Source organism: Schistocerca nitens, unplaced genomic scaffold (assembly GCF_023898315.1).
Source record: "Schistocerca nitens isolate TAMUIC-IGC-003100 unplaced genomic scaffold, iqSchNite1.1 HiC_scaffold_498, whole genome shotgun sequence".
In the NCBI taxonomy this organism is placed as follows: Eukaryota; Metazoa; Arthropoda; class Insecta; order Orthoptera; family Acrididae; genus Schistocerca; species Schistocerca nitens.
This window is the reverse complement of record NW_026046031.1, coordinates 20,404-44,934: the sequence shown is the minus strand read 5'-3', so window position 1 is coordinate 44,934 and position 24,531 is coordinate 20,404. Positions and strand designations below refer to the sequence as shown.

Below are 24,531 nucleotides of genomic sequence, written 5' to 3'. Positions count from 1 at the left end.
ACCATCCACCTCTACTTCACTACAGGATCAAAACTACTACTCAAACAGCGACGAACACACCACCACCGGTTGCATGCAATCGAGCCTTTCTAAAACACCGTCTGTACCTTTGTGACAATTTCGGCAGAATTTATCCCTGGCGTCAGCCAGCTTTCTGTACCTTATCACGATTGCAGAGCTTCGGTGCTTTCTCTGTCAGCGCTTGCGGTTCCGGTACTGTACCAACGCAGCTTCGACAGTTGACAATTAACAAACGATACCGATTGCTGCTTGGTCCCCGCACCCGTTGAGGCTGCTGTTGCCCCCTTTCTGTACTTGCCCAAGGCCATCTAACCTAACAAAACCGCCCAGCCCACGCCACACAACCCCTGCTACCCGTGTAGCCGCTTGTTGCGTGTAGTGCTCTCCACCTAAGACTATAACATGCCTTCGACATTCGCAGTGTACAACACCTTAGGTTAGGGTTGGCGTCGCTTGGGTTAGGTTAGGTTACGTTAGGTGGACGTGGGTTAGGTTAAGGGTTAAAGTTAGGTTAGGCGTCAAAGTTAGGTTAAGCGTTCGGACGTGAGGCGTCAGGTGGCCGCACCTACCTTACGGCCGGACATCTTAGGTTAGGCTAAGGGCGCCGAGGTCACGTTACGTTCACCTTCGGGCGCCACACGTAGCTGTCACAGGTAGGTAGTAGTTCGGTCGGTCGGTCGTCGGCAAGCCGCAAAAAACTACAGACGACGTCGACAACAAGACCGAGCAGGAGGCAGATATATACCGAGCGCCAAAGAGACCGACCACACACACACACACACACACACACACAAAACAACAAACACCACCCACCGGCCAAAGGGGCACCAAAAAAACCCACAAAGCCGAGCACCACACGTCGCGACCAGAGGCAACCCGCAACCGCAACGGCGCTTTCCGCACCGGGCCGGATGCACGTACGACAACACCGCTACCCGTACACAAGGCCTCCCATTGCACACAGCCGCTCTGTGTTCAACATCATCAATGGCGCGCCCGCGGCTCGTCGCGGTCGCAGCCATGACGCCGCCGCCACTTTTGCACCAACACATTCACGCACCGCAAAACAGCTCGCCGACCCACCGACACAGCACAGCCGACAAACAAAAACAACCGCGGCGGCGGCAACAAAACAAAACAAACACCTCGCACCAAGCGTCCGACAGAAAACAAACGGACAGGCACACAGGCCTCTGCTAACGACCACGACACAGCGGCACGCTGCCCCTTTCCCGCCACTCTCGATTCACAGCGCACGCGACCCCGTCGTCGACGACGACACGCGACGGGCTCGCTTCCCGCAACCTACACCTTTCCGCCACTACGCACGGCTCCACCCGACGCCCGTCGCAACGGCACTACTGCACGCACTATCACCCCCGCCGCCGCCGCCGCCGCCGCCGCCTCCTCCTCTCTCCCCCTTCCCGTACACAACAACACAGCCAAAAACACACTCACGACCCAAACATAACAACATGGCACGTGCATCGGCGCACACCCCCAACCAGTCACCGTCGACACAACCACACGCAAGGCACGGAAAAACCGGCGTCCTTCCACGTTGCCATCAAAGCAGCACAAACAACCACACAGGAGGAACCACCAACAACTGCCGGCCGGCCGGCAACCACCAAACGCACATTCCCGCTCGCCACCACACACCTCTCGGCAGCCGTTTCGCAAAGACATGACATGACATGACGCGACATCATCGCATCACGGGCGACGCACGCACACCGACCCACTTTCCCGCCCGTCTCTCTCTCTCTTTTTCTTCCGACGCCTTCGGCCGAGCACACACGTACGTGGCACAACGCCCAACACAGTCACACACAGTCGACAGGCGCACGCCCAGGCACGCAACGACGCAGCGCAGCAAAGGCGCCCGCGACACATACCTCCTCTCCCGTCTCGCCGCCGACCGCCAGCCAGCCACTCGCAATGTGCACTGGCCAACCGGACACACGTCCACCGCGCCGCCTCCGACCACCCGCCAGGGGGCGCTCACGTCCGCGACAACAGCGCGGCCCGCCGCCGGGCGGGCCCAGCCCGGCCCAGGCGGCGCGCGCTGCTCTGCACTCGGCGCGCCGCGCCACACATCCTGCTGCAGACCGGGCTCGTCTCTCTGTACGCGTCTGCGTCTGCCCGCATCTCATCTTCCTGCGCATCAACACAAACGAGGCCACGTGAGCAAACCCCCGTCACAACGCCACATCACGCACTGCCTTGTCGACCGCCTAAATAAATGCACTCACCCACCAGCCATCCGCTTCGTCCTCTTCTTGCTTACTCGTTGTTCGTCGTTGTTGCTGCTGCACCAGCACCAGCACCAGCACCGGCGGCGGCGGCGGCGGCGGCGGCGGCGGCGGCGGCGGCGGCGGCGGCGGCAGCGGCAGCGGCAGCGCACACAGCCCCCAGCCGGCCGCATCCGAGGGGGCCCCGCCGCCAGCGTCGCCTCCTTGGGCACAGGTGCGGTGCTGTGGCCGCCCATCCAACCGCATTTGCTGGCCGTCCCAGCCGCCAGGCAGGCGTTCCCACTGCCGCGCACCGCCTCTGCTGCAGAAGACGAACAAACGAAACGTACAAACATACACGCACCCGAAGCGTGGCCACACACGGACGGGACCGACAGGCTCCAAGGCGACCAAACGATGGAAAAACAAACACAAAAACAAAAGACACGCGAGCGAGCGAGCAAGCACGCAGTCGCCTCGCCTCTGTCCTCCCGCCCCCGCCCTTCTCCCCACCACATGCCCACAAACACCACCGCCTGCCCGCATCTCCACATTCGCCCCCTCCATTTGTTCCCTTGCGTTCGTTCCTTCCTTCCTTCCATGTGTCTGCGTGCGCGGCGCCTCTCCAACATCCGCCGTCCGTCCGTCCCGTTTTCGCCGTACCACACGCCACCGTCGGCGCCGCCTCGCCTCCTCCCAGTCCACCACCGCCGCCGCCCCTGTCCGCCCCGCACACCACCATACACCGCTGCTTGTCCCGGCCGTTGCCACCAAAGGCGCCAGCCGCAAACCGCGCCAAACGCCGCAGCGCGCGTGCGTCCTTCCTTCTTGCTTGCTTCTCCGTGCCGACGCTGCCTCTATTCCCGCACCCATTCGGCCGACAAGCACTGGCGTCGACGACACAGCCGTTGGGCTCCGGCACTGCGCGTACCGGAGTTACACGCGCACCCCCCCTCGCGAACGCACGACTCATTCTCTTTGTTGTTTCTCCTCTTTCTTACGTCTTCGTTTCTTGTTTGTTTGTTTGTTTGTTTTTTTTTTTTTCCTCCCACCGCCGCATGTGACACAATGGCCTCCCTCCCCCTTTCGTTCGTTGTCGCCGCTTTGTTTCTCTTTCTCATTGGTGCACGTCCGACGCGCTCCATTTCCACCACACCACGGCCATCGGCCTCCTCAACGGGCAGGCGCAGTGTGCCATTCTCCGGCGCACAAGCACACCGCGCGGCTCGCTCTCCTCGCCCCCACGCCACGCCACGCCACGCAGCACAAATGATGCTGTCTCGCAACACGACACACGGTGCGCACACCCCCGACCACGCGGCTCTTAAAAGGCATGGCACCGGCGACATGCGCCGCCCCGGCCCGCATCCGTCGTCTCACGTTCACTGCCGGCCGCGTCTGAGGCTACAACCGCACCACAACAACGGTCCCCTCCCGGCAACACATTTGTTGCACAAACACAACCGCCGAGCGCAGCGCGAGCCACCCACACGCGCCCTCCCCGTCTTTAAAAGCCTCCGCGTCTCCTTTCTCCTTTCGCGCCCCTCCCATCTCCCGAATATGCCAGCAGCGGTGCCACTACCGCGAAACGGACACGCCTTCCGGGCCACATGCAAGGGCACGCCCACCACCAACTACTGCCATATTCGCGGACGCAGTTAGGCAACACGCAACGCACTCTCCACCTACTTTCTCTCTCTCGTCCATTCTCTTTAAAACACACGAACCAACCAACCACGGCTAACACACTTTTTCGCGACACCTTTGACTGCGTTATCTTGACCGTGACGGCAGCTATCGACCTTCCAATTCCCCACTAAACACACACACACCCCTACATACACACCCTTCGCTACACCGGACAACAACAGCGTACACAACAGGAGGGCACACGAAACGGCAGGCAAGGGCAACGCATTCTCATAGATTCCTCCTCCGAGCCATGTCGGCGAACGTTTCATCCGGGAAGGCAATGCAATTCAGCCGTCACCACGGCCGACACCTGCAGCCGCGCCGTAAACGCCTTTCAGTGCGGCTGCAATGCACGGGAACGTTCCGTTGCTATAGACAGCGCCTCTCCGTTTTTCCCTGCTTCGTTTTCCGGTGATTGCTTCTCCATTTTGTTTGTTTTATTACTTTCCGTTCCCCTCCTCCACCATTGTTTCCGTCCCCAACAGTTTTGCTCATTCCACACGTTCTGCCCAGACACGACACTCGACCGATCAAAGGTCAGCCTTTCGTCACCGTTCGCGGCGCCGACGGTGCCACAGTGCGACTGGTGTGAACACCGACACGTTGCCATGACGCCGGTGTACCGCGCCGATATTGACAGTTACTCAGAGCCGCCGGATCGGATCACATCACCGACACACCTGCCATTTCACACCGGGGGACACAGACCAACGAAACGCGTGTACGCCCATAACAACAAACAACGACCGTCGTCGTCTAGCCTCACGCTTACTGTACTCAACCGAACACACGTGCACCGTGAATGACGTGCGTGCGCACAACAGTCCAATCAATCATCAGTCAAACTGCAGAAACGGCTATCATCAAATCAAGGGCCAAATAGGTACACCACCGTGCGTGTCGCCTACCCCACCCGCCCGTACATTTCTTGGCGACTTCGTAATGGATGATAGTACGACACGTCCATTTAAAACGTCACCAACACACACACACCAACGCGCCGTACAGCAAAGGGAATAGTCGACGGCAACACAACATTTCACCCTCGCCATCATGTATGATGTGACAACAGACGGCCGTAACGGTGACATCCAACAATCAATCAATCGCGAGGACTTTCAATTGCAGTCACGTGACTAACCGGGCAGACGGAGACAAAGACATGAATCAGCGCCACAGACAGCACCAACACCTCCTATCGATCTATCTGTGTGTCGACAAACAACCACGCCAAGACTCGTGCACGCATTCCACGTCACACCGGCGGCAACCAAACCCTCGCGGCCGTACCCCAGTAACCACAACCACAACCACATTCGAGACCACACCACCACGGCACAGCAGCACCACCAGCTGCCTCGCAACCAACCAAACCGGGTAGCTATGCCGCCCCTCTCACTCACTCACTCACTCACTCACTCACACACACACAAACAATTCCGCTCTTCCCGCAAAGGCAATTTGGTGGCCCTGAAAAGGGCCGTTTTGCCGCTCTCGCAACGGAGGGAGCTTCCTTCCTTCCTTCCTTCCTTCCTTCCTTCCTTCCTTCCAAGAGCCGAAGTAACAACCTCCTCCTTACTTGGAGCTCGTGTACTTGGTCACCGCCTTCGTGCCCTCGCTCACGGCGTGCTTGGCCAGCTCGCCAGGCAGCAAGAGCCGCACAGCCGTCTGGATCTCGCGGGACGTGATGGTCGAGCGCTTGTTGTAGTGCGCCAGGCGAGACGCCTCGGCCGCAATGCGCTCGAAAATGTCGTTCACGAAGCTGTTCATGATGCTCATCGCCTTCGACGAGATGCCCGTGTCGGGGTGCACCTGCTTCAGCACCTTGTAGATGTAGATGGCATAGCTCTCCTTCCTCTTGCGCTTCTTCTTCTTGTCGCCCTTCGAAATGTTCTTCTGCGCCTTGCCGGCCTTCTTGGCGGCCTTCCCGCTAGTCTTGGGCGGCATCTCGAACGTACAACAACAGGCAGCAAGCGCTCCGCTCTAGTCAGCGTCTCCCCACACAGTGGCACCCGCCGCTACCGCAACACCGCACCTTTACCAGCTCGCCCTGTTGCGGCCGCCGACCAATGGGGCGCGCGCGCAACCGGCCGCCGCACCCGAGCCCATAAAGGGACCCCCACCCCGCCGCCGCCGGCACACGCACGCACTCCGCTGCTCGACTCGCTGCGGCTCGCACCGTTACGGTTACGTGTTTAGCGCTTACGCCACTAGCCAAACGCCATGTCCGGACGCGGAAAGGGAGGCAAAGTCAAGGGCAAGTCAAAGTCCCGCTCAAGCAGGGCTGGGCTCCAGTTCCCGGTCGGCAGAATCCACCGCCTCCTGCGCAAGGGAAACTACGCCGAGCGCGTCGGCGCCGGGGCGCCCGTCTACCTCGCCGCCGTCATGGAGTACCTCGCGGCTGAGGTGCTCGAGCTGGCCGGAAACGCGGCCCGCGACAACAAGAAGACGCGCATCATCCCGCGCCACCTGCAGCTCGCCATCCGCAACGACGAGGAGCTCAACAAGCTCTTGTCGGGCGTCACCATCGCACAGGGTGGTGTCCTGCCCAACATCCAGGCCGTCCTGCTGCCAAAGAAGACCGAGAAGAAGGCCTAAACAGGGACCGCGGCGCTGCGCTTGCGTGCTCCCTGCACGCAAACGCAAACGCGCCTTTGCCTTGCCGGCTCGCCTCACAACAATCGGCCCTTTTCAGGGCCACCACACAAACCTACGTCCAAAGCAAAGTTTCCGTCGTCCTCGCCGCACTTTACAACAACGTCCACAGCGCCGGCGCACGTCCGCCATCTTGTCCACAGCCCGTGTGGCCGAACACACACACATTTTTTCTGCACCCCTCCACGCACGCACAGTCGCGTTCCAAACAACGACAACGACATCAATACACCAATAATGTGATGTGATCATTGTTAATATGTTCATAATTAAAAGAGCGCGTAACGGCCCGACGACGGACGACACGCGGGCCGCCGCGCGCGCTCTCCAAACACACAGGCACAGGACAAACCAAACCAAACCAAACAGCTGATCCGATCGATGATCCGGCCCGCGCCACAAACAAACCACGCACACACCGGACTCAGCCGCGCCCTCCCGCATCCATCATCACACACGTCACGTCGAAACTCCAAACGGAACGCACGCACGCAAAGCAACAGAGGCGCACAACAACAACAACAACAACAACAAACACACACACACAGAGGCAGGCAGGCAACACAGACCCTTTCGCACTTTTCAATTTCCGAACAGTGTGGTGGCCCTGAAAAGGGCCGTTTTTCGTCTCTCCCACCAAGCACGGGCAACGGCACGGCCGCGGGAAGGCCACAGCACAGCACACCGGCTGCCTGCCTAACCGCCGAAACCGTACAGGGTGCGCCCCTGCCTCTTCAGGGCGTACACCACGTCCATGGCCGTCACAGTCTTGCGCTTGGCGTGCTCAGTGTACGTCACCGCGTCGCGGATCACGTTCTCCAGGAACACCTTCAGCACTCCGCGGGTCTCCTCGTAGATCAGACCAGAGATGCGCTTCACGCCGCCCCTGCGAGCCAGGCGGCGGATGGCGGGCTTCGTGATGCCCTGGATGTTGTCGCGCAACACCTTGCGGTGCCGCTTGGCGCCACCCTTGCCCAGCCCCTTTCCTCCCTTGCCGCGGCCTGTCATTCTTCCTCCTCCTCAAGCAACAAAAAAAGCACAAGCGGCAGCTCCTCACCCGGCGCTAGCGAGTCGGCTACGGTGCGCCGTGAGCGCGCGCCGCCCCCCTATATAGACTCTGGCCCGCCCTCCCCCCACCACGCGCACCGAGGGCATATAAGCGCAGCACGGGCCCGCGCGGGCCCGTTGTCAAGGCAGCACCGGACGCTTCGCTACCGCACGCACCGCTAACCGCTATGGCCCGCACAAAGCAAACGGCCCGCAAGTCCACCGGCGGAAAGGCGCCGCGCAAACAGCTCGCCACCAAGGCGGCGAGGAAGAGCGCGCCCGCCACCGGCGGCGTCAAGAAGCCCCACCGCTACAGGCCGGGCACCGTCGCCCTGCGAGAAATCAGGCGCTACCAGAAGAGCACAGAGCTGCTCATCCGCAAGCTGCCGTTCCAGCGCCTAGTGCGCGAGATCGCCCAGGACTTCAAGACCGACCTGCGCTTCCAGAGCTCCGCAGTCATGGCCCTGCAGGAGGCCAGCGAGGCCTACCTCGTCGGCCTCTTCGAAGACACCAACCTGTGCGCAATCCACGCCAAGCGCGTCACCATCATGCCCAAGGACATCCAGCTCGCGCGCCGCATCCGCGGCGAGCGCGCCTAAACCGCTTAGCCGCGGCACGGCACCGCACGCGCGCAACACAAAAAAAACGGCCCTTTTCAGGGCCACTAACATCTCTCCGTCGCGAGCAAAACTTTTGTCGGTCTTGCCGCCCAGCCTCTCTCTCTAGCCCCGTTAAAACAACCACCACAATTCCCCACCCTCCCTCCCGTACACAGCCGCTCTCGCCAACAATCACAATCGACGTCATCCCACCCCACCCCTTCAAATACACACAAACAAACAGCCGGACGACGTCACCACGGGTGGCTGGCCGCCGCCGTCTCCGAGGCGCCACCGCGCCTTCCCAATTCCCGCCGGCCACTTCCACGTCTCAACGTCCCCGTCCCCCTTTCACACAGAGAGGACACACACATAACAAACAAGACGCGCCATCCGCAAAGCAAGCAAACAAACAGAGTCTCCAGAAACATGAGAAACCAACCGTCGGCCGCCGCACAAAATACAAAACACAAAACAAAACGGCCACAACCGCTCCGCTACCGCGCGCCGCCGCCTACCGCCACCGGCCCCACAATCCAACCACCACGGCACGCACACAGTACCCACAAGGGTCATACAGAAACGCCACACAAACACCAACCAACCCCACACACACACACACACACACACACCCCGGCGCATGCACGCACGGCCACCCAAACAAGACAACACAACGCGCCAAGCACGACAATCAACGCCTTCCCGACGTCCTCTGATGGCCCTGAGAAGGGCCGTTTTGGGCCGCGCGCAGCCGTGCCATCGCGCGCCACTAGACGACGCGGGGGAGGGGGGTGGGGGACGACGGGGTCAAGCGCCAGCCCTTCCCTTCCTTCCCCTTTCCTTTCTTTACTTTAACTTCACTTCTTCTTCTTGGGCGAAGCCTTCGCCTTAGACGGCGTCGTCGCCTTCTTCGGGCGCGGCGCCTTCGGCTTCTTCGTCGGAACCTTCGCGGCCTTCTTCGCCTTCGACGGCGACTTGGCCTTGGCCGGCTTGGCCGCAGCCGCCTTCTTCGCACCCGCGGGAGCCGCCGACGCCGCAGACGCCTTCTTGGCGGCGCCCGCCTTCCGACCGGTCGCCGCCTTCACGCCACCAGCCTTCTTTGCGCCGGCCGCACGGGCGCCCTTCTTCTCCTTGCTGGCCGGAGCGGCGCGCTTCTTCTTCGCACCGCCGGCACGGGCCTTGCCGCCCTCGGCCGCCCCGCCGCCGGCGCCGGCAAGCTTGAAAGAGCCGGACGCGCCCTTCCCCTTCGTCTGCACCAGCTCGCCAGCCACGACGGCCGACTTGAGGTACTTCTTGATAAAGGGCGCCAGCTTCTCCGCGTCCAGCTTGTAGTGCGCGGCAATGTACTTCTTGATCGCCTGCAGCGACGAGCCGCCGCGCTCCTTCAGACTCTTGATGGCGGCCGTCACCATCTCAGAGGTGCGCGGGTGCGCAGGCTTGGCGCGCGGCTTCTTCGCAGACGCCGCAGACTTGGCCTTCTTCGTCGTGCCGGTGGCGGCGGGTGCCGCAGCAGTCTCGTTCGTAGCCGCCTGATCTGCCATTATTTCGACGACGCGCGTACACACACGAGAGCGAGAGCGAGAGCGGCAGGCGGCAAGCACGGCGGCAGAGAATAGCCGCCGCGCCGCTTTTTTTTTTTTTTTTTTTTTTTTTTTTTTTTTTTTTTTTTTTTTTTTTTTTTTTTTTTGTGTTGAAGGCAAGGGTGCTATCGCCTGGGGCGATTGGTCCCTCTTGTGTGCTGGTAGGGTTACTTAATTGGGGTCACTATTTATTTATAAATAGGGGCACCATTTTTATTCTTTGGAGGTCCCTTTGGGCACTGATTTGGTCCTTTAGGGCCTCGTTAGTGGTCTTCATTTGGTCATGGCCTATTTCTCTTCTGCTTTTTGTGGTTTCATTTATCTATCCTAACATTCTTGATCCTATGTACTAAACACACTTTCTTGCTGTTCTGACCTATATTTCTATCTACAGTTGCTTGATGTTTCTAACCTATGTAATATCTATCCTTACTTGCTGTTTCTAACCTATGTATTACCTACGCTTGCTTGAACATTCTTGATCCTATGTACTAAACACACTTTCTTGCTGTTCTGACCTATATTTCTATCTACAGTTGCTTGATGTTTCTAACCTATGTAATATCTATCCTTACTTGCTGTTTCTAACCTATGTATTACCTACGCTTTCTTGATGTTTCCACCTAGATCTCGTCCTGGCTCTCTTGATGTTTCCATTATATTCTACAGTAGTCATCCTAGTCTCTTAGTTGCGAATGATGGTCAATGGCACCCTGATTTTGTGCCAGGGTGCTGGTTCGTACGTGGCGATCTCCTCTAACTGATTAAGGTCAGGTCTGAGTCTGTTTACCTTATCCACTAGTCTCGTTGTTGCCTCCTTTACGAGTTCAGCCATTCTTGGCATCTCCAGTTCCCTGTGAACTCTGTCGGTGCCAGTCCATGGAGGGGCATTCAAGATCAGTTTCAGGCACCTGTTTTGCAGCGTCTGGAGCTTTTCGAGGTTGGTTCTGCATGTGATGCCCCAGGAGGAGCATCCATATAACATGGCTGGTAATATAATTGTTTTGTAAATTTTTAGTTTCGTCACTGGCAGCATGTCTTTGCTAGCCAAGATGGGGTATAAGGCATGGATGGCTTTGGTGGTCTTTGTTTTCTTGTCCTCCAAGTGTGTTTTGAAGGTCATTTTTCTGTCTAGGGTGACACCTAGATAGCGGACTGTTTGTTTCCAGGGGATCCGCTCTCCATTGATTTCTACTCTTTCATGGAGTTCCGGGCGTCGTCTGGTAAATAGAATGGCCTCGGTTTTTGCCGCATTTATTTTTATCCGGTTTAGTCTCGCCCATGTTTCGGTTAGGTCGACTTGCTCTTGCAGCTTCCGGATCGTGGTATCCAACCTTCTGTTGCTGGCCAGTAGGGCCGTGTCGTCGGCGAACTGGGCCAGTACTGTGTCCTGGGTTTTTGGTAGGTCGTTCACGTACACTGTGAACAGTGTTGGTGAGATGACTGATCCTTGTGGGATGCCCTCGTGGAGGGTTTTTATTTCCGATCTTTTCCCGTTTATGGCCACAAAACATCTTCTATTCGTCAGGTAGTCGTCTATCAGTTTAAGGTAGCAGCGGGGGAGATCCGTGTCCTCATATAGTTTAACTAGCAGGTTATCTCTCCATACTTTGTCGTAGGCTTTTTCCACGTCCAGAAGGATTGCCGCCGTGAATCTGGAGAGGTTCATGTTTTTCGTGATGAGCTCCGTTATCCTGAGGAGTTGCAGTTCCGCTGACAGGGTTTCCTGATAGGCGAACTGTTCCCTGCGTATGACGTGGTTGTCTAGAAGGGGTTGCCTGATTCGTGGGAGTATTACCCGTTCCAGCACTTTAGACATCGTTGGTAGCAGGCTTATAGGGCGGTGGTTTTCTGGTTTTGTGAGATCCTTGCCTTTCTTTGGGATGGGGACGATTTTGCACACTTTCCACACGTCAGGGAAGTGACTTTTCTGAAGGCATGCATTGATTATGCGGGTGAGCAGTACGAGCGGCTTACGCGGTAGGTGTTTCAGTTGTTCATTGGACACCTTGTCTGGTCCAGGCGCGGAATTGTTGTTTAGTCGCCGTATAATCGTGCGGACTTCACCTGTGGTTGCTAATTCTGCTGTGTCGTTAATTGGATTTGACCTGATTTGCTGAATTGTTGTTTGGATTCTTCTGTTAAACTCTTCTTCGTCGGGTAGTTGTGCTGCTCTCTGCTCCACTCTGTTTTGTAGTTCGTAAGTGGAGGCAAAAAGTTCCGCCTGCCTAAGATCGTCAAAGACCATGTTGTTTTCGTCCTTGAGGGCCGGTTTGCGGTGTTTTTGTGTCCGTAGATTCTTTATGAGCTTCCAGTCGTCTCGCAGGCGTAGTTGGAGTGCCGACATCCTGTCCTCCCAGACCTCTGCCTTCCACTCTTTTGCTCGTTTGTGGATTACCCGTGTGAGCCTGTTGACTTCCCTCCTTGCTTGTGGGTCCCTGGTGCGGATCCATCTGCGACGTTCCTGGTTTTTCAGGTATTTGAGGTCCTGAATTAGTGGTGGGAGTGTGTTGTGTTTGACCTCTAGGAATGTTGTTTTGCTGGACGCTCGTTTGTAGGCTGTGCTTATCTTGTCTGTGATGGTGGTGATGGCTTCTTCTATTTGTTGTTCTGTGTTTAGCGCTGCTGTGGGCGTGACATTGTTGTTTAGCCACCGTTCATATTGTGCCCAGTCGACGTTGATGGTTTGTCGTGGTCGTGGGGGTTCCATTGCGTCACCGATGTGGCCTATTACTGGAAGGTGGTCTGATGTTAGCGCATTTCGTACTTGCAGGTTCAGTTCTGGATCTAAGTTCTTCGTAATGCAGATGTCAAGTACGTCTGGCCGGTGGAGGCTGTTGAAGGGGATGTATGTTATGTCTTTCGGGGCTGTTACTGCTGCGTTGAGGCGACCTTGTAGTTCATGGAGTCTTTCACCTCTTGTATTGCTCCTTCTGCTGTTCCAGGTTTCGTTCTTCGCATTAAGGTCTCCACATAGGAGGACCCGTTCGTGGTTGTCGAAAATCCACGTGAGATCATGTTCATGGAGTTCTGCTCTGGGGCTGATGTATGCAGCTACTAGGGCTATTTTTCCTTGTGCCGTTTCTATATGCACAATTGTGGCCTCAAGTGAGTGCATCGGCGGCGTGATCTCAGGGTGGTGGGTGATGTGGGGACGGATGTATATGGCTGTGCCTCCGCCCCTCCTGTTGACTCTATCTGTCCTGTGGCATATCATGTTGCGGAGGTTTAGCGTTGCGTTTTGTTGTAAGTGGGTTTCAGTGACGAAGAGGACGTCTATCTTCTGCTCTTCAACGAATTCGTTGAGTAGTTCTCTTTTGTTGGCAATTCCATTTGCATTGAAATTGCAGAATCGGAGGTGTTTCTTCTTTGATGGCCTAAAATCCATTGAAGGTGCCGAAGATAGTCATCATTCCTCCAATGACGGTTGTGATCTTGGACATAATGTCCGGTGCCTGAGTAAAGTTGTTCATGAGCGTTGTTAGTTGTTGTAATATGTTTGAGGATTGGACTTTGTCCCATATTGTTTTTAGCTTGTTGACAAAGCTGAGGATTGATTCTAGGCCATTATTGTTGGCAGTGGCGTTGTTGTTTTGCGGCGGCAGGGTTGCCCAGTTTCTTCTTCCTGATCGGCTGGCTTCTGCTGGTGTGGGCATTGCCGTTGGTCGAATTGTCGGTCTGGGTGCAGGTGCTTGTCTTTCTGGTCGCTGTTTGTTGTATGCTTCGATGGCCTTTTGGTATTCTTCACAGCCTCTGAATGAAGCTGGGTGGCCATCTTTGTTGCAATTTACACAGTGAGGAGCTCCCTCTTTCGGTAATGGGCACTGGAATGCTCTGTGGTCCCCGCCACATCGGACGCACCGCGTCGGCATGTTGCAGTAATTTGCTGTGTGGAAGAACCCCTGGCACTTTTTGCACTGTGGGGGGCCTTCTCTGCTTTTGTATGATTCTACCGTAATTTTGGTGTCCAGTAGGTATCTCGTATTATATATTGCCTCGTTTTCTGGGTTTTTCTCTAATGTTACACAGAAGACATCCATTGGACGTAACTCCTTCGTGTTTTCGTCCCTCTTTTTGTACTGGTGTATGTTGGTTGTGGCGAAGTTGTGTTGTTGTAGTTCTTCTTCTATTTCTTGTTCCTTGACGGTGTTTGGTAGGCCCTTTATGACCACTTTCAGTTGTCTGTCGGCTTGTGGCTGGTGGGTGAAGTTTCCGATTCGGTGGTGGTTAAAGAATTCCAGCGCTGTGCGTTGGTCCTTTATCGATTCAAAATGGTATTTGATCGATTTTCCTTTATGGATGGCCTTGATGGGGCCTTCCATATATTGCTTTAGGGTTTTGTTCAGGGTTAGATAGTGCCCTGGATATTCAATTGTAATCGGCGGGACGCGTGGTCTTTTTGGAACCGCTCGTTGCGCCGGTGCGGTTGTGGTCTGCTGTTGAGGTGTGGGGTCCGCTGTTGTGTTGTTTGCGGCCTCCAGATTGGTGGTGTTGTCATTCAGCGCGTCGTATCTGTTCGCCGTCGGGACGGTGAACTTGTTCGGCGCATCTGTTTCTGAGGAGTTTTTTCTCTTCAGGGTTTTTCTGGCTCGTTGGAATTCGCCCTGGCCATCGTCGAATTCCATCTCCTCGTCACTTGAGAATTTTGGGTTGCCCTTGTTTGTTACCGAGTCGTCGCTGTCTGAGTTGTCTGCAGCATTGTTGTCGGTAATGTTGTGGCGCGCTAGCTCCTGCCGGTGCTTGGCGGCCATCTTGTCGTCTCTGCGTTCCAGCGACGTGTGTGAATGGTCTTGTTTCGTCGAAACGGGGTTTCGGCGGGAAGGGTGGGGGTTTACAGACTCAGACCTAGCCCTAGCCCTGTCCGCGGAAGCTGACTTTGCCCTATGATTCAAATCTTTCCTGGAGGCGCGCGGACGTACCCCGCCCAGGGAGTCGGCCACCTGTCGGTCGACTGCCTGGTGAGGAGGCCCTGGTGCCTCTTCATTCCCTATGCTAAACATTCCTATCCCATCCGGCTATCCCGGAGGATCTCGCCTATCACTAGTAAGACGGCCCTATCAGGACACAATTGCTTTTTAACACGCAGTGGGAGCACTTCAAACTTAAAAGTTCGCAGCGCACCCTCCGCGTGTGCACACAGCTCGGCTGCTCGGAGACCGATGCGCCGCGCCGCCAGGCCCAGCCAGTGTCGCGGGCGGGCGCGGACGGCCGAGAGAGCGGCCGCCACTCTGCGCGCCGCCGCGCCGCAAAGCCTCCCGCGCTTGCTACCGCCCAACGTCCGACAGCCTGTGCGGACCAGCCCCAAACCTGCGCCGCAACCACCCGCGCCGTTCAAACCACCGAGGATGGGGCTACACACGGCCACACCACAGTCGCCAACCAGTCGCCACGGCAGCGCCGCAAACCACGGCCAAACTGCAGCTACCGCGCGCTACAGCCTGGCTCGGCCCGCCGAGAATCGCCGCCCCCGCCCACATGCCGCCCCCACAGCCCCAGCCGACGACCCGCCACAATGGCCAAACCTTCGGCAAAAGTGCCACACCGTCGCCGCGCCAGCCCGGCCAGCGCGGCCGCCGCCACAGCCACACAAGCGGAGGCGTGCGGCGATGCCGGCCGTGCAAACGCACCTCCGCCGCCCCATCGCCCTCCCACCGTTTCCCGATCGGCCCGCAGCCGTCGGGCCACCTCGCCCGCCAACATTCGCGCCCCTTTCTCACAAAATTGCCCGCCGCAAACAAAACGGGCGCCGCCTGCGCAACATCGGCACCGGCCAACCGAGCGCCGCCGCCCCTCGCCGCTTACGCGAGGGGGGCTGACCGCCGTCCGCAACTACAGACACACCGAATCTGCCTCCAAGCACACACGACAGCCGACCTCCTACATTTATACGCCGCAAGCCACCCAACGGTGTGTGGCGGAGGGCACTTTTTACGTTACGTGCCACTGTCGTCATTGCCTCCCTTTGCCGTTCCAGTCGCGTATGGTTCGCGGGAACAACGACTGTCTGAAAGCCTCCGTGCGCGCTCGAATCTCTCTACTTTTACTACATTCGGGATCTCCTCGGGAGGTATATACGTACGGGGAAGCAATATATTCGATACCTCATCCGGAAACGCACCCTCTCGAAAACCTGGCGAGCAAGCTACACCGCGATGCAGAGAGCGCCTCCCTTGCAGAGTCTGCCACTTAACTATCACGGTTACCACATAACCCTGTGACGAAACGTTGGACCTTTCTCTATCTCCTCCGTCAACCCGACCTGCTACGCATCCCACACTGGTGGGCAACACTCACGTATGGGTCGGTCGAACGCGTGTTTTTGTAAGCCACCTCCTTTGTTGATGGACTACATTTTTGCTAAGCATTCTCCCAGTGCATCTCAACCTGGTACCCGCCTTACCAACAATTACTTTTATCTGATCATCATTCCACTTCCAAATCATTCCGCACGCATACTCCCAGATACATATTTTACAGACGTCACAGCTACCAGTGTTTGTCCCGCTATCATATAATCAATCATACAATAAACGATCCTTCTTTCTGTATATTCGCAATACATCACATTTGTCTATGTTAAGGGGACAGTTGCCACTCCCTGCACCGGGTGCCTATCCGCTGCCGATCGTCCTGCAACCTCTCTGTATACTACATACAGCACATCATCCGCGAAACGACGCATGGAACGTCCGGCACTATCTACTAGCTCATTTATATGATATGAATTGTGAAAAGCAATGGTCCCATAACACTCCCCCGTGGCACGCCAGGGGTTACTTTAACGTCTGTAGACGTCTGTCTCTCCATTGATAACAACATGCTGTGTTCCGTCTGCTAACATCTCGTCAATCCAGCCACACAGTTGGTCTGATATTCTGTAGACTCTTACGTCGTTTATCAGGCGACGGTGCGGAGCTGTATCGAACGCCTTCCGGACGTCAACGACAATGGCATCCACCTGGGAGCCTGTATCTCATATTTTCTGGGTCTCATGCGCAAATAAAGCGAGCTGGGGGTCTCACACACGATCGCTGTTTCCGGAATCCAACATGGATTCCTACATAGTAGACTCTGGAGTTTCCACAAACGACATGATACTCGAGCAAACAACATGTTCTACAACACATCGACGTCAGAGATATGGGTCTATGGTTTTTGCGCATCTGCTCGACGACTGGGACTACCTGTGCTCTTTTCCAATCATTTGGAACCCTCCCTTCCTCTCCAGAGACTTGCGGTACACGGCTGTTAGAAGGGGGGCAGGTTGTTTCGCGTACCCTGTGTAGGAATCGCGAATTGGTAATCCCGTCGGGTCCGGCGGACTTTCCCATTCCTCCTTGGACACTTATTTCGATGTCAGCCGGTTTCTCGTTCGTGCGAGCATTTAGAGACGGAACTGCAGTGCGGTCCGTCCTCTGTGAAACAGCTTTGGAAACAGGTGTTTAGGTATTTCACAGCTTTACGCGTGTCATCCTCTGTTTCAATGCCATCACCATGCCGGAGTGTCTGGATATGCTGTTTCGAGCCACTTACTGATTCAACGCAAGACCGGAACGTCCTAGCATTTTCTGTCAACGTCGGTACATAGGGTTTGTTCTACTTTCGAATTCACTGAACGCTTCACGCATAGCCCTCCTTACGCTCACACTTTGGACATCGTTTAGCTTCTGTTTGTCTCGGAGGTTTTGGCTGCGTTTAAACTTTGGGTGAAGCTCTCTTTGCTTTCGCAACAGTTTCCTAACGTTGTTGTTGTAGTATACCACGGTGGGTTTTTTTTCCCATCCCTCACAGTTCGACACTCGGCACGTACCTGTCTAAAAACGCATTTTTACCATTGCCTTGCACTTTCTCCATGAACACTCAACATTGTCAGTGTCGGAACAGGCATTTGCCTTTTCATCTGTCGGGTCGTCTGCAAATCTGCCTTCTATTACTCTTGCTAGCCAAAACAGATAGATACACCGTCCTCCCTGCAACGGCCTTATGATCACTGCGTCCCTGTTCTGCACATACAGAGTCGAAACACGTTCGGGTCTGTTTGTCATCCGTAGGTCCACGATGTTATCTCCACGAGTCGGTTCTCTGTTCATTTTGCTCGAGGTGATTTTCGGACAGTGCACTCAGTATAATGTCACTCGATGCTCTCTGTCCCCCTACCACCCGTCCTGAACATCATCTGAGTGTCCCAGTCTATATCGGGTAAATTGAAATCTCCACCTAAGACCCTAACATGCTGAGGAAAATGTATGTGAAATGTGTTTCCAAAATCCGTCTCTCCGTTGTTCTGCCACTAATGCTGCTGCGTCGGGAGGTCGGTCAAAGGAGCCAATTATTATTAAACCTAGCTCGGTTGTTGGGTGTAACCTCCACCCACAATATTTCACAGGAACCATCCACCTCTACTTCACTACAGGATCAAAACTACTACTCAAACAGCGACGAACACACCACCACCGGTTGCATGCAATCGAGCCTTTCTAAAACACCGTCTGTACCTTTGTGACAATTTCGGCAGAATTTATCCCTGGCGTCAGCCAGCTTTCTGTACCTTATCACGATTGCAGAGCTTCGGTGCTTTCTCTGTCAGCGCTTGCGGTTCCGGTACTGTACCAACGCAGCTTCGACAGTTGACAATTAACAAACGATACCGATTGCTGCTTGGTCCCCGCACCCGTTGAGGCTGCTGTTGCCCCCTTTCTGTACTTGCCCAAGGCCATCTAACCTAACAAAACCGCCCAGCCCACGCCACACAACCCCTGCTACCCGTGTAGCCGCTTGTTGCGTGTAGTGCTCTCCACCTAAGACTATAACATGCCTTCGACATTCGCAGTGTACAACACCTTAGGTTAGGGTTGGCGTCGCTTGGGTTAGGTTAGGTTACGTTAGGTGGACGTGGGTTAGGTTAAGGGTTAAAGTTAGGTTAGGCGTCAAAGTTAGGTTAAGCGTTCGGACGTGAGGCGTCAGGTGGCCGCACCTACCTTACGGCCGGACATCTTAGGTTAGGCTAAGGGCGCCGAGGTCACGTTACGTTCACCTTCGGGCGCCACACGTAGCTGTCACAGGTAGGTAGTAGTTCGGTCGGTCGGTCGTCGGCAAGCCGCAAAAAACTACAGACGACGTCGACAACAAGACCGAGCAGGAGGCAGATATATACCGAGCGCCAAAGAGACCGACCACACACACACACACACACACACACACAAAACAACAAACACCACCCACCGGCCAAAGGGGCACCAAAAAAACCCACAAAGCCGAGCACCACACGTCGCGACCAGAGGCAACCCGCAACCGCAACGGCGCTTTCCGCACCGGGCCGGATGCACGTACGACAACACCGCTACCCGTACACAAGGCCTCCCATTGCACACAGCCGCTCTGTGTTCAACATCATCAATGGCGCGCCCGCGGCTCGTCGCGGTCGCAGCCATGACGCCGCCGCCACTTTTGCACCAACACATTCACGCACCGCAAAACAGCTCGCCGACCCACCGACACAGCACAGCCGACAAACAAAAACAACCGCGGCGGCGGCAACAAAACAAAACAAACACCTCGCACCAAGCGTCCGACAGAAAACAAACGGACAGGCACACAGGCCTCTGCTAACGACCACGACACAGCGGCACGCTGCCCCTTTCCCGCCACTCTCGATTCACAGCGCACGCGACCCCGTCGTCGACGACGACACGCGACGGGCTCGCTTCCCGCAACCTACACCTTTCCGCCACTACGCACGGCTCCACCCGACGCCCGTCGCAACGGCACTACTGCACGCACTATCACCCCCGCCGCCGCCGCCGCCGCCGCCGCCTCCTCCTCTCTCCCCCTTCCCGTACACAACAACACAGCCAAAAACACACTCACGACCCAAACATAACAACATGGCACGTGCATCGGCGCACACCCCCAACCAGTCACCGTCGACACAACCACACGCAAGGCACGGAAAAACCGGCGTCCTTCCACGTTGCCATCAAAGCAGCACAAACAACCACACAGGAGGAACCACCAACAACTGCCGGCCGGCCGGCAACCACCAAACGCACATTCCCGCTCGCCACCACACACCTCTCGGCAGCCGTTTCGCAAAGACATGACATGACATGACGCGACATCATCGCATCACGGGCGACGCACGCACACCGACCCACTTTCCCGCCCGTCTCTCTCTCTCTTTTTCTTCCGACGCCTTCGGCCGAGCACACACGTACGTGGCACAACGCCCAACACAGTCACACACAGTCGACAGGCGCACGCCCAGGCACGCAACGACGCAGCGCAGCAAAGGCGCCCGCGACACATACCTCCTCTCCCGTCTCGCCGCCGACCGCCAGCCAGCCACTCGCAATGTGCACTGGCCAACCGGACACACGTCCACCGCGCCGCCTCCGACCACCCGCCAGGGGGCGCTCACGTCCGCGACAACAGCGCGGCCCGCCGCCGGGCGGGCCCAGCCCGGCCCAGGCGGCGCGCGCTGCTCTGCACTCGGCGCGCCGCGCCACACATCCTGCTGCAGACCGGGCTCGTCTCTCTGTACGCGTCTGCGTCTGCCCGCATCTCATCTTCCTGCGCATCAACACAAACGAGGCCACGTGAGCAAACCCCCGTCACAACGCCACATCACGCACTGCCTTGTCGACCGCCTAAATAAATGCACTCACCCACCAGCCATCCGCTTCGTCCTCTTCTTGCTTACTCGTTGTTCGTCGTTGTTGCTGCTGCACCAGCACCAGCACCAGCACCGGCGGCGGCGGCGGCGGCGGCGGCGGCGGCGGCGGCGGCGGCGGCGGCGGCAGCGGCAGCGGCAGCGCACACAGCCCCCAGCCGGCCGCATCCGAGGGGGCCCCGCCGCCAGCGTCGCCTCCTTGGGCACAGGTGCGGTGCTGTGGCCGCCCATCCAACCGCATTTGCTGGCCGTCCCAGCCGCCAGGCAGGCGTTCCCACTGCCGCGCACCGCCTCTGCTGCAGAAGACGAACAAACGAAACGTACAAACATACACGCACCCGAAGCGTGGCCACACACGGACGGGACCGACAGGCTCCAAGGCGACCAAACGATGGAAAAACAAACACAAAAACAAAAGACACGCGAGCGAGCGAGCAAGCACGCAGTCGCCTCGCCTCTGTCCTCCCGCCCCCGCCCTTCTCCCCACCACATGCCCACAAACACCACCGCCTGCCCGCATCTCCACATTCGCCCCCTCCATTTGTTCCCTTGCGTTCGTTCCTTCCTTCCTTCCATGTGTCTGCGTGCGCGGCGCCTCTCCAACATCCGCCGTCCGTCCGTCCCGTTTTCGCCGTACCACACGCCACCGTCGGCGCCGCCTCGCCTCCTCCCAGTCCACCACCGCCGCCGCCCCTGTCCGCCCCGCACACCACCATACACCGCTGCTTGTCCCGGCCGTTGCCACCAAAGGCGCCAGCCGCAAACCGCGCCAAACGCCGCAGCGCGCGTGCGTCCTTCCTTCTTGCTTGCTTCTCCGTGCCGACGCTGCCTCTATTCCCGCACCCATTCGGCCGACAAGCACTGGCGTCGACGACACAGCCGTTGGGCTCCGGCACTGCGCGTACCGGAGTTACACGCGCACCCCCCCTCGCGAACGCACGACTCATTCTCTTTGTTGTTTCTCCTCTTTCTTACGTCTTCGTTTCTTGTTTGTTTGTTTGTTTGTTTTTTTTTTTTTCCTCCCACCGCCGCATGTGACACAATGGCCTCCCTCCCCCTTTCGTTCGTTGTCGCCGCTTTGTTTCTCTTTCTCATTGGTGCACGTCCGACGCGCTCCATTTCCACCACACCACGGCCATCGGCCTCCTCAACGGGCAGGCGCAGTGTGCCATTCTCCGGCGCACAAGCACACCGCGCGGCTCGCTCTCCTCGCCCCCACGCCACGCCACGCCACGCAGCACAAATGATGCTGTCTCGCAACACGACACACGGTGCGCACACCCCCGACCACGCGGCTCTTAAAAGGCATGGCACCGGCGACATGCGCCGCCCCGGCCCGCATCCGTCGTCTCACGTTCACTGCCGGCCGCGTCTGAGGCTACAACCGCACCACAACAACGGTCCCCTCCCGGCAACACATTTGTTGCACAAACACAACCGCCGAGCGCAGCGCGAGCCACCCACACGCGCCCTCCCCGTCTTTAAAAGCCTCCGCGTCTCCTTTCTCCTTTCGCGCCCCTCCCATCTCCCGAATATGCCAGCAGCGGTGCCACTACCGCGAAACGGACACGCCTTCCGGGCCACATGCAAGGGCACGCCCACCACCAACTACTGCCATATTCGCGGACGCAGTTAGGCAACACGCAACGCACTCTCCACCTACTTTCTCTCTCTCGTCCATTCTCTTTAAAACACACGAACCAACCAACCACGGCTAACACACTTTTTCGCGACACCTTTGACTGCGTTATCTTGACCGTGACGGCAGCTATCGACCTTCCAATTCCCCACTAAACACACACACACCCCTACATACACACCCTTCGCTACACCGGACAACAACAGCGTACACAACAGGAGGGCACACGAAACGGCAGGCAAGGGCAACGCATTCTCATAGATTCCTCCTCCGAGCCATGTCGGCGAACGTTTCATCCGGGAAGGCAATGCAATTCAGCCGTCACCACGGCCGACACCTGCAGCCGCGCCGTAAACGCCTTTCAGTGCGGCTGCAATGCACGGGAACGTTCCGTTGCTATAGACAGCGCCTCTCCGTTTTTCCCTGCTTCGTTTTCCGGTGATTGCTTCTCCATTTTGTTTGTTTTATTACTTTCCGTTCCCCTCCTCCACCATTGTTTCCGTCCCCAACAGTTTTGCTCATTCCACACGTTCTGCCCAGACACGACACTCGACCGATCAAAGGTCAGCCTTTCGTCACCGTTCGCGGCGCCGACGGTGCCACAGTGCGACTGGTGTGAACACCGACACGTTGCCATGACGCCGGTGTACCGCGCCGATATTGACAGTTACTCAGAGCCGCCGGATCGGATCACATCACCGACACACCTGCCATTTCACACCGGGGGACACAGACCAACGAAACGCGTGTACGCCCATAACAACAAACAACGACCGTCGTCGTCTAGCCTCACGCTTACTGTACTCAACCGAACACACGTGCACCGTGAATGACGTGCGTGCGCACAACAGTCCAATCAATCATCAGTCAAACTGCAGAAACGGCTATCATCAAATCAAGGGCCAAATAGGTACACCACCGTGCGTGTCGCCTACCCCACCCGCCCGTACATTTCTTGGCGACTTCGTAATGGATGATAGTACGACACGTCCATTTAAAACGTCACCAACACACACACACCAACGCGCCGTACAGCAAAGGGAATAGTCGACGGCAACACAACATTTCACCCTCGCCATCATGTATGATGTGACAACAGACGGCCGTAACGGTGACATCCAACAATCAATCAATCGCGAGGACTTTCAATTGCAGTCACGTGACTAACCGGGCAGACGGAGACAAAGACATGAATCAGCGCCACAGACAGCACCAACACCTCCTATCGATCTATCTGTGTGTCGACAAACAACCACGCCAAGACTCGTGCACGCATTCCACGTCACACCGGCGGCAACCAAACCCTCGCGGCCGTACCCCAGTAACCACAACCACAACCACATTCGAGACCACACCACCACGGCACAGCAGCACCACCAGCTGCCTCGCAACCAACCAAACCGGGTAGCTATGCCGCCCCTCTCACTCACTCACTCACTCACTCACTCACACACACACAAACAATTCCGCTCTTCCCGCAAAGGCAATTTGGTGGCCCTGAAAAGGGCCGTTTTGCCGCTCTCGCAACGGAGGGAGCTTCCTTCCTTCCTTCCTTCCTTCCTTCCTTCCTTCCTTCCAAGAGCCGAAGTAACAACCTCCTCCTTACTTGGAGCTCGTGTACTTGGTCACCGCCTTCGTGCCCTCGCTCACGGCGTGCTTGGCCAGCTCGCCAGGCAGCAAGAGCCGCACAGCCGTCTGGATCTCGCGGGACGTGATGGTCGAGCGCTTGTTGTAGTGCGCCAGGCGAGACGCCTCGGCCGCAATGCGCTCGAAAATGTCGTTCACGAAGCTGTTCATGATGCTCATCGCCTTCGACGAGATGCCCGTGTCGGGGTGCACCTGCTTCAGCACCTTGTAGATGTAGATGGCATAGCTCTCCTTCCTCTTGCGCTTCTTCTTCTTGTCGCCCTTCGAAATGTTCTTCTGCGCCTTGCCGGCCTTCTTGGCGGCCTTCCCGCTAGTCTTGGGCGGCATCTCGAACGTACAACAACAGGCAGCAAGCGCTCCGCTCTAGTCAGCGTCTCCCCACACAGTGGCACCCGCCGCTACCGCAACACCGCACCTTTACCAGCTCGCCCTGTTGCGGCCGCCGACCAATGGGGCGCGCGCGCAACCGGCCGCCGCACCCGAGCCCATAAAGGGACCCCCACCCCGCCGCCGCCGGCACACGCACGCACTCCGCTGCTCGACTCGCTGCGGCTCGCACCGTTACGGTTACGTGTTTAGCGCTTACGCCACTAGCCAAACGCCATGTCCGGACGCGGAAAGGGAGGCAAAGTCAAGGGCAAGTCAAAGTCCCGCTCAAGCAGGGCTGGGCTCCAGTTCCCGGTCGGCAGAATCCACCGCCTCCTGCGCAAGGGAAACTACGCCGAGCGCGTCGGCGCCGGGGCGCCCG

The 24,531-nt window shown here is 57.3% G+C and overlaps 2 protein-coding genes across 2 annotated transcripts; both read left to right on the top strand.

Annotated features, from left to right (window-relative positions):
- The first annotated feature begins 932 nt into the window (after nt 1–932).
- On the top strand, nt 933–1,712 carry LOC126232422 (uncharacterized). The gene has a single exon (XM_049942682.1). The coding sequence runs from the start codon at nt 933–935 to the stop codon at nt 1,710–1,712; it is 780 nt and encodes a 259-aa protein (XP_049798639.1).
- Nucleotides 1,713–19,148: 17,436 nt separating this feature from the next.
- On the top strand, nt 19,149–19,928 carry LOC126232421 (uncharacterized). The gene has a single exon (XM_049942681.1). The coding sequence runs from the start codon at nt 19,149–19,151 to the stop codon at nt 19,926–19,928; it is 780 nt and encodes a 259-aa protein (XP_049798638.1).
- Nucleotides 19,929–24,531: the final 4,603 nt, after the last annotated feature.

What these genes read in the sequence shown, in the direction of transcription:
- LOC126232421 (XM_049942681.1), top strand. Translation starts at nt 19,149, where the DNA reads ATGCACGTACGACAACACCGCTACCCGTACACAAGGCCTCCCATTGCA.
- LOC126232422 (XM_049942682.1), top strand. Translation starts at nt 933, where the DNA reads ATGCACGTACGACAACACCGCTACCCGTACACAAGGCCTCCCATTGCA.